Source organism: Perca fluviatilis, chromosome 17, assembly GCF_010015445.1.
Source record: "Perca fluviatilis chromosome 17, GENO_Pfluv_1.0, whole genome shotgun sequence".
Lineage (NCBI taxonomy): Eukaryota > Metazoa > Chordata > Actinopteri > Perciformes > Percidae > Perca > Perca fluviatilis.
Window position 1 is genome coordinate 31,008,219 of NC_053128.1, and position 10,000 is coordinate 31,018,218.

At 47.4% G+C, this 10,000-nt stretch overlaps 1 protein-coding gene across 1 annotated transcript in view; it reads right to left on the bottom strand.

The window, feature by feature from the left end:
• The window catches only part of grk3 (G protein-coupled receptor kinase 3), a 117,340-nt gene that overhangs the window by 38,160 nt on the left and 69,180 nt on the right, over positions 1-10,000 (bottom strand). Inside the window, 6 exon segments of the mRNA XM_039779065.1 lie at positions 559-631; positions 633-675; positions 1,583-1,697; positions 3,720-3,894; positions 4,354-4,415; positions 6,983-7,088. Coding sequence (XP_039634999.1) covers positions 559-631; positions 633-675; positions 1,583-1,697; positions 3,720-3,894; positions 4,354-4,415; positions 6,983-7,088 — 574 coding nt within the window.

A 10,000-nucleotide genomic window follows, 5' to 3' on the forward strand; every position in this document is an offset into this window, starting at 1 on the left:
CCATTTCTGTGTCTGTAGCTATTGAGGGAGGAGAGAGGGGGGCAAGGTGGAGGGTGGGGGTGTGGTCTTGACCAACTGCCACTTTGCTCGTTTGAAAGCCATGATGTTCTTCTCTCTCTCATGGGGGGGCAAAATCCTCTCCGGGCAAAGCAAGGCAAAAGGGGAGGTACCCTTGCTCTTATGACCTCATAAGGAGAAGATTCCTGATTGGTCCATCTGAGCTTTCATTTTCTCAAAGGCAGAGCAGGATACCCAGGGCTCGGTTTACACCTATCACCATTTCTAGCCACTGGGGGACCATAGACAGGCTGGGGGAACGCATATTAATGTTAAAAAAACTCAAAGTGAAATTCTCATGCCATGGGACCTTTAAAAGGAACAGTTGCTGAACACAGGCTGTGTGCATTTCTCTGTGGATTGAGCGTTTTGACACTACCACAGTATTTATATAGCACCTTGCTCTGCTTTATAATAAAATAACTTTTTGTTTAACGATATGGAACCTTGAAATGTGTTTCAGGAGTATTTAGGGGAGAACGCTGTGGAAGTGGAGTGTACCTTGAGGTCTCTGTAGACCACGAAGCGGTTGTGCATGTGCTCCAGGCCCAGGATGATTTCGTGGCTGATAAAGCATCTCTGGACTGAACTGAGACAAGTGGTAGTGCAGGTCGCCCCCTGGGACACACACACACACACACACACACACACACACACACACACACACACACACACAAAAAAAACAAAAAAAAAAAAAAAAAAAAAAAAAACACAAAAACACACACACACACAAAAAAAAAAGAGACACACACACATACACAGAGACACACACATACATACAGAGACACAGACAAACACACACATACACACAGACAGACACACACACATACACACACACACACAGACAGACAGACATGCACATACAGAGACACACACACACACACACACACAGAGACACAGACAGACACACACACACACACACACAGACAGACATACAGAGACACAGACACAAACAGACAGAAAGACAGACACACGCACACACAGACAGACAGACAGACAGACACGCACATACAGAGACACAGACAAACACAGACAGAAAGACAGACACACGCAGACAAACACACACACACGCACATACAGAGACAGACACACACACACAAACACACAGACACACACACACACACAGAGACAGACAGACAGACAGACACACAAACACAGACAAGACACACAGACAGACAGACACAAACACACGAGTGCGTCAGTATGGCCTCATTAAAACATCATGCCTCAATCAATATCCATCAATAGGTTGTGGTAATCCTTCCTGGGGAGGGGGGGAGGCGTTCCACGTCTCTCCCCCGCACCATAACTCTCCCCGTCTTCACGCGTATCGACAAGTTGTGTATTTATAGCGCACAAACTGAAGCTCCAGCCTCGCACGGCACAACCAGGACCGCGCTGCCTTTCAACAGGCGACTCGGGGCGCCCCTCCGATGAAACTACTGGCCAACGGCGTGGAGGGAAGCGCCAAGCGGGGGGCGTTATCACCAGCGAGGTCAGGATCCCATCGGGGGGGGGGACCTACCGTTCATGAGGTCCAGGATGAAGCAGAGCTTGTCGGGGGTGTGGAAGGCGTACGTCATGCACACGATGAACGGGCAGTCCTGCAGAGAGAGGGGGAGAGAGAGGGAGAGAGAGAGGGAGAGAAAGAGAGGGGGGAGGGGAGAGAGAGGGGAGGAGAGAGAGGGAGAGAGAGAGAGAGAGAGAGAGGGAGACAGGGGAGAGAGAGAGGGAGAGAAGGAGAGAGAGAGAGGAAGAGAGAGGGAGAGAGAGAGGGGAGAGAAAGGGAAGAGAGAGGGAGAGAGAGGGGGAGAGAGGGGAGAGGAGAGAGACAGGGAGAGAGAGAGAGAGGGAGAGAGAGAAGGGAGAGAGGGAGAGAGGGAGGAGGGGGGAGGGGGAGAGAGGGGGAGGGAGAGAGAGAGAGGGGAGGAGAGAGAGGGGAGAGGGGAGAGAGGAGAGGACAGAGGAGGAGAGAGGGGGAGGGAGAGAGAAGGAGAGAGAGACAGGCAAGGAGGAGAGAGAGAGAGAGAGAGAGGGGGAGGAGAGGGGAGAGAAGGAGAGAGAGAAGACAAGGAGGAGGAGGGAGAGAGAGGGAAGAGAGAGAGAGGAGAGAGGGGGAGAGGAGAGAGAGAGAGAGAGAGAGGGAGAGGGGGAGAGAGAGAGAGAGAGGGGGAGAGAGAGAGGGGGAGAGAGGAGACAGGGGAGAGAGAGAGGGGAGAGGAGAGAGGAGAGAGAAGGGGGACAGAGAGAGGGAGGGAGAAGAGAGAGAGAGAAAGGGGGAGAGAGGAGAAGAGGGGAAGGTTTAAAAATAAATAAAAATAAATAAGTTTTTCATTGGTGGACTGAAAAACCAAAGCTGCGTGGTTGAAGGAGAGCTGACCTGCAAAGGGTTAAAAGCGAGCGTATTTTGCTCACGTTTGCCAAGGCGCCGCGTGAAGCTGTCTCGCATCCGCTAAAGATAAGCCAGGACTATTATCAGGCAGCCTTGAACCATCCGACAGCCGCGCAGGAAGTGAAACGGCGAGAGCATCCAGTCAGTTTACCAAAACACCTCCCCAGTAACAGAGAGTCAGAGGGTGTGCTGGAGCCGAGCCAAAGTAGAACCCTTTTTAATTAATCACTTTATCGGTTATCAGGCTAATAGACCTTTTCACGGCAGACATGTTGACATGTCACTTAGCGGGCACAGGTGTATTCAAAACATTACTGATGGTACATTCCACTTAGGAAGGTCCTGGTAAACCATGTGATGGCTGCATTCCATAGGAGAGGCCTGGTATTAAACCATTACCGGTGGCTGCATTCCCACTTAGGAGAGGTCCTGGTATTAAACCATTACCTGATGGCTTTCGCATTCCACTTAGGAGACCTGGTATTAAACCATTAATGGTGGCTGCATTCCCATAGGAGAGGCCCTGGTATTCATCATTACTGATGGCTGCATTCCGCCAGGAGAGGTCTGGTGATAAACCATTACCGATGGCTGCACATTCCCGCTTAGGAGAGGTCCTGGTATTAAACCATTACTGATGGCTGCATTCCATAGGAGGCCTGGTATTAAATCATTAATGATGGCTGCATTCCCTTAGGAGAGACCCTGGTATTAAATCATTAATGATGGCTGCATTCCACTTAGGAGAGGTCCTGGTATTAAGCCGTACTGATGGCTGCATTCCGCTTAGGAAGGTCCTGAGTATTAAACCATTACTGATGGCTGCATTCCACTTAGGAGAGGCCCTGGTATTAACCATTACTGATGGCTGCATTCCACTTGGGAGAGGTCCTGGTATTAAACCATTAATGATGGCTGCATTCACTTAGGAGAGGTCCTGGTATTAAACCATTACTGATGGCTGCATTCCACTTAGGAGAGGTCCTGGTATTAAACCATTACTGATGGCTGCATTCCACTTAGGAGAGACCCTGGTATTGTGCATGCTGACTCACTGAAATATCTTACTGGGACACTTGATGGAACTGAGCCATCGTTAAGGTTATCAATCTCAGCTGTGCTTTTCCTACTATGACAAGTCAACATGTCTGCTGTGAAAAAGGTCCATAAAACGCAGATACAGATAATCTGCAGGCTGCCAAAAAACGGTCCGATAATCGCTAGTCAAATGTGAACGGAGCTAAAACTCTCGTGTGGATGGAGATTGTTATTTTGTTGCCCTGAAAATGCCGCTCGAAAATGAAAAGGCAGCGGTGTAGATGTAGCGCGGTGTGGAGACTTTGAGTCTGGAGCGCGTGAACCAAACTACAGGATGGTTGGAGCTCGTACTCACGTGGATGTTGAGCTCCACGTTCTTCCACTGGCAAAAACGGGTAAATTTGTCACTGAAGGGGAAGAGGAAAACAGGAGGTCAAAATGTGAATTCACTGTATCAAGTAGGGCTGCAGGATATGAGGAAAATATGCGATAACGTCGTTGAATATCGCAATAACAACATTATATATCCGATAAATAAACAGGTATTAAAGTGTGCTCAGTTGTGCTGCTTTCAGTGTTCTGCTACAATACAACAAACTGCTGGTTGGGTGTAAAACTAATGAAAGGAAATCATTTCCAACTTTCTTTTATAGGACAAATTGAACGTTGAATTAAAGCACTATAAAAAAGAATGACAGGTACATTTTCTACCGATACTCTCTTTCGACTAACACAAGAAAATCTCCGATGTGTTTGTAGCGACAGTTGATATCGCGATGACGATGGAAATAAAGACATATTGTGCAGCGCTAGTGTTAATGCTGTAACAGATGATGAAACTCTTCCATCCGTTCCTCCAGTCTCACCTCTCAATGTACTTCTGGAAGATGGTCCCTCTCAAGCTGTCGCAGATCTCCACGATGTATGGCTGCAGGGACACACACACACACACACACACACACACACACACACACACACACACACACACACACACACACCAGGTTTCGGTCAGTAACTACTGTGCTTGATAAATATACTGGATGGACAGTAGTGTAACCCTGAGGGACAAAAAGCACACCGATGCGTCCAAACGACGCTGCTTTTTCTGACTTTTTGTAAAAGTATTCAAATTGAACACAAGCGACACGCAGTAATAATGATCTGTACATATACAGCACATTATATTTGGTCGAGGACAATAAAAAAAACATTTCGAAATACATTTCAAAGAGCATTAGAGGCTTAAGTTGCATGGGCAAAAGAAATTAAGATGAAATTATTTAAGACCTAGAACACAATACTTCTGCCAATTTAAGACTTTTTCAAGGCGTTAAAAATGTATACTTTGAAATTGTAGTCTTTTTTAAAGTGCTCATATTATGCTTTTTCCCTTTCCTTTATTGTGTTATATATCTATCATACTCTGCTTCTGACTGGCTAGTAGTCCTTACCTAGGTACTGTCAGGGCACGCCGTCATACTCTGCTTCTGACTGGCTAGTAGTCCTTACCTAGGTACTGTCAGGGCACGCCCTCATACTCTGCTTCTGACTGGCTAGTAGTCCTTACCTAGCTACTGAGCATGTGCGACTCCCAACAAAGATGGAACAGAAGTGCGATGTCTCACTCTGTAGCTAAAACAGAGAGCTCAACACACAGGGTGAAAAGAGGAGCTGCAGCAATGAGCAGTACAACAACAATATGGTGTCATTTTCAAAATTAAACCATGTAAACCTATTCTGATATAACCTCTAAATACAATTATGAACCTGAAAATTAGCATAATATGAGCACTTTAAGACTTTTTAAGACCCCTGAGTGGAGTGGACTCCCTTTTGTCTGCTGTTGGAAGTTAATTCTCTTCACAGAAACTCCCACTTAGTCTCGGTGTTTTTTTTTTTTTTTTTTTTTTTTTTTTTTTTTTTTTTTGTGTGTGTGTGTGTGTGTGTGTGTGTGTGTGTGTGTTTGTTCTGACCAGAAAGACAAAGACGCTCTCTTTGCTTCCACAGAAACATAAAAAAGTTACGGTGACACTGATGGTGTCAAAGTACAAAGTAGGCAGGAAATACTGGCAGGTTGATGCAATGTGTGTTTGAAGGGAAAGTTCGAGTCACTGGGGGATACTTTGACATCCAGAATAGAAGCCGTGTTGTAGTCTGGAAGAGGAAATACTTGATTAGATTTACTGAGCTGAAAGAATACAAGCCTCTGTTTTTTTAAATGTAGATTTTCCTGGGTGGCCTTTTGGCAAATCGATGCTCCTCACTTTAATGTCTAATCACCAGCAGCATGAATCGGAGAGTTTAAAAATAACCTGGAATAAAATGAAATCTGCTGACAGAATTGGGAAAACATGAATGCATATTTCAGATAAGGGCTGGGTGATGATGTGAAAAGATACAAACAATTTTAGAAACATTTGGGAAACAGGGAAATGTCAAACCTTCATAGACTGTTGACAGAATATATTTCATGCTAACAACTCATCACAGCATCACAAAAACAAAGCAACCATCCCAACTTCTCACAATAAAAAGGTAACAAAATGGTGATGTGTGCTGCTCTGATTAATTAGTGTGTGTGTGTGTGCCTGTGTGCATGTGTGTGTGCGCGCCCGTGTGTGTGTGTGTGTGTGTGTGTGTGCATGTGCATCTGTGTGTGTGAGTGCATGTCTGTGTGTGTGAGTGCATGTGTGTCTGTGCATGTGTGTGTGGGTGTCTGCCTGTGCATGTGTGTGTGTGTGTCTTAGAGTCTGTGCATGTGTGCGTGTGTGTGTGTGTGTGTGTTTGCGCCTGTGCATGTGCATGTGTCTGTGAGTCTGTGCCAGTGAGTCTGTGCCTGTGTGTGCATGCGTGTGCATGTGTGTGTGCGTGTCTGTGCGTCTGTGTCTGCATGTGTGTGTGTCTGTGAGTCTGTGCCTGTGTGTGCGTGTCTGTGCCTGTGTGTGTGTGTCTGTGCCTGTGTGTGCGTGTGTGTGCCTGTGTGTGTGTGTCTGTGCCTGTGAGTCTGTGCCTGTGTGTGCATGTGCGCGTGTGTGTGTGTGTGGGTGTCTGTGCATGTGTGTGTGTGTATGTGCATGTCTGTGCCTGTGTGTGTGTCTGTGAGTCTGTCCCTGCGTGTGCGTACACACCTACAGATGTGTCGAGGGTGTGAAGCACAAACATAATATGTTCCAACATGGTCATTAGTCACTGTCAGCCGTCACCGACGGGGGCCCGAATCTCACACACACACACACACACACACACACACACACACACTTCAGTCTGTGTCCCAGCATCAGTCAGGACGTTACTCCGTCACCGTGTCATGTGACTACTTACTCTCTCATTTTGGGGAGAAAAAAAAAAGTATTTTGACATGTCACAGCAGGAAGGACCCAGGCGCAAACAACAGTAACATTATTATCTGTGAGTGTTTTCTGGTCTGTGAAAGCCCCGGTGTGTGTGTGTGTGTGTGTGTGTGTGTGTGTGTGTGTGGGCGGGTTGTGGTTTTACCTGGAACAGAGTCGGGGGAACCTGTTTCTTCGCTAAGTGGCTCTGCACGTGGTCCACCGCAGTCTTCGAAAAGGGCTGAGACAAAAAGAGGAGAGGAAACCAGCGTCAGGGTCACTGGGAGAATCACTCTTTTCACTTCTCTTTTCTCTGTGTGTATGTATGTGTGTGTGTGTGTGTGTGTGTGTGTGTGTGTGTGTGTGTGTGTGTGTGTGTGTGTGTGTGTGTGTGTGTGTGTGTGTGTGGGAATGGAACTAAGCACGGTACTTGAGTACAAATGTTGAGGTACTTGTACTTTACTTGAGTCTTTTCTTTTCATGCCACTTTTCTGTTTTCGGTGTGTTACAAGTAGTTTTACTTGATCTTTTAAAGATCGGAATATTTCTTCCAATGCTACACACACAGACAGACAGACAGACAGACAGACAGAGACAGACAGACAGACAGACAGACAGACAGACAGACACACACACAGACAGACAGACTTTACTGGGCTGTGAAAGAGGAGATTTAAGCAGGGGGTATGGATTTGAAAAATTAGTAACATCTAATTTCTAGCTCTCGCTGAAGGAATCCACAGGTGGATAAGATGAGAGAGGTGTGTGTGTGTGTGTGTGTGTGTGTGTGTGTGTGTGTGTGTGTGTGTGTGTGTGTGTGTGTGTGTGTGTGTGTGTGTGTGTGTGTGTTGGTTTCCATCCTGCTGAATGAGATCTGACACAAGTTCTCTCTGAAAGTTTGACTCACTGCGTCTCAGTGGGATCTGATAAAGCTGCTGCTGGTGTGCGTGTGCGCGTGTGTGTGCGCCTGTGACGGTGTGTGTTGTGTGTGTGTGTGTGTGTGTGTGTGTGTGTGTGTGTGTGTGTGTGTGTGTGTGTGTGTGTGTGTGTGTGTGTGTGTGTGTGTGTGTGTGCGTGCGCGCGTGTGTGTTTCTCAGCAGCGTGGACTAACTTTACATCTCGGGTCTGAGACAGGAAGCGGAAGGATTTCCCATTATGACTCTGTGTTCCAATGTGTGCAAAGGCTCTGATGTTTAAAAAAGGGCAACGCAACCCTCAATCCACTTCTCTGCGTTAGTAAATCATATGTGCAGTTATTTTATCAGAGGGTGTGATTCACGTCTCAGTCCGTAGTGTCCCGTTGACTGTTTTTCCGGAGGAAAAATCAAGTCACCGTGTCCACTGGAACAGAAGAACTGTGGGAAATAAACCCATACGCTACCGTTGAAAAGTTAGGAACCAGCTGTTGTGTTGAGGTTTCTCTTTTTCCTTCAATAATAACCATTTATAAAGAGATAAAGTCACCATAATTCAGACACCGAATGTAGTATTTACTTTTGAAATAGATTGAAATGAATGAATAGAACGAAATGATTCAAACTCCATTAGATGGATGCCCCCCACAGTTTTGCATGATGGGAGAATAATGGTGGAAGTTGGAGGTTGACTTTAAAGGGATACTAAATAGGGCTCATCACGGTCTCCCCTAGCTGTAGATTGGTGGGGTCTCCTCTAGCTGTAGATAGGTGGGGTCTCCCCTGGCTGTAGATAGGTGAGGTCTCCTCTAGCTGTAGATAGGTGGGGTCTCCTCTAGCTGTAGATAGGTGGGGTCTCCCCTAGCTGTAGATAGGTGGGGTCTCCCCTAGCTGTAGATAGGTGGGGTCCCCCCTAGCTGTAGTAGGTGGGTCTCCCCTAGCTGTAGATAGGTGGGGTCTCCCCTAGCTGTAGATAGGTGAGGTCTCCCCTAGCTGTAGATAGGTGGGGTCTCCCCTAGCTGTAGATAGGTGGGGGTTCCCCCTAGCTGTAGATAGGTGGGGTTTCCCCCTAGCTGTAGATAGGGGGTCTCCCTAGCTGTAGATAGGTGGGGTCTCCCCTAGCTGTAGATAGGTGGGGTCTCCTCTAGCTGTAGATAGGTGGGGTCTCCCCTAGCTGTAGATAGGTGGGGTCTCCCCTAGCTGTAGATAGGGTCTCCTCTAGCTGTAGATAGGTGGGGTCTCCCCTAGCTGTAGATAGGTGGGGTCTCCCCTAGCTGTAGATAGGTGGGGTCTCCCTCTAGCTGTAGATAGGTGGGGTCTCCCCTAGCTGTAGATAGGTGAGGTCTCCTCTAGCTGTAGATAGGTGGGGTCTCCTCTAGCTGTAGATAGGTGGGGTCCCCTCTAGCTGTAGATAGGTGAGGCCTCTAGCTGTAGATAGGTGGGGTCTCCCCTAGCTGTAGATAGGTGGGGTCTCCCTCATGGCGATAGGTGGGGTCTCCCCTAGCTGTAGTGGGGGGTCCCCTGCGTAGATAGGGGGTCTCCTCTAGCTGTAGTATAGTGGGGTCTCCTCTAGCTGTAGATAGGTGGGGTCTCCTCTAGCTGTAGATAGGTGGGGTCTCCTCTAGCTGTAGATAGGTGGGGTCTCCTCTAGCTGTAGATAGGTGGGGTCTCCTCTAGCTGTAGATAGGTGGGCCAACACATGTTTTGTGCATGCATTGTTTTAGTCCGGTGCAACACCGCTAGTTAGCTTAGCGTAGTGAATGGAATCCTATGTTACCAGTTAGCATGTTGTGAGTAAAAGTGAGCCAACAAAAGACAAAAAAACAACCTAATTACTCGCACTGAGACAAAAAAATGCATTGGCCCACCTATCTACAGCCAGGGGAGACCGTGATAAGAACTATTTCAACAAACGGTGGAGTATCCCTTTAAGGCGCCGATAATCGGCCGTGGGACAGTCTGGCGAGGTCGGTGACTCGAGTCTGTTCGTCGGCGTTCATTTTGGCCGATTTGACTTGTATAATCGGCGGGGGCGGGCACTGCCGGCAGTCGGACTCAAATGAGCCATCTGATTGGTGGAGAGCTAACCAGGAAACGGAGGAGCGGGATGAGCGTGACTAGAGTCTCTCAAAATCTGATAAAAATCTTCTAAACTGACCTTTGTTGATCTGAAATGAAGACAGATTCAGGAACTGCACGGCCTATTTCTCTCTTAAAATGTTTTCAGAAACATGTCTCAGTGAACTATTTTAGTCCAAACCAGACCCCAT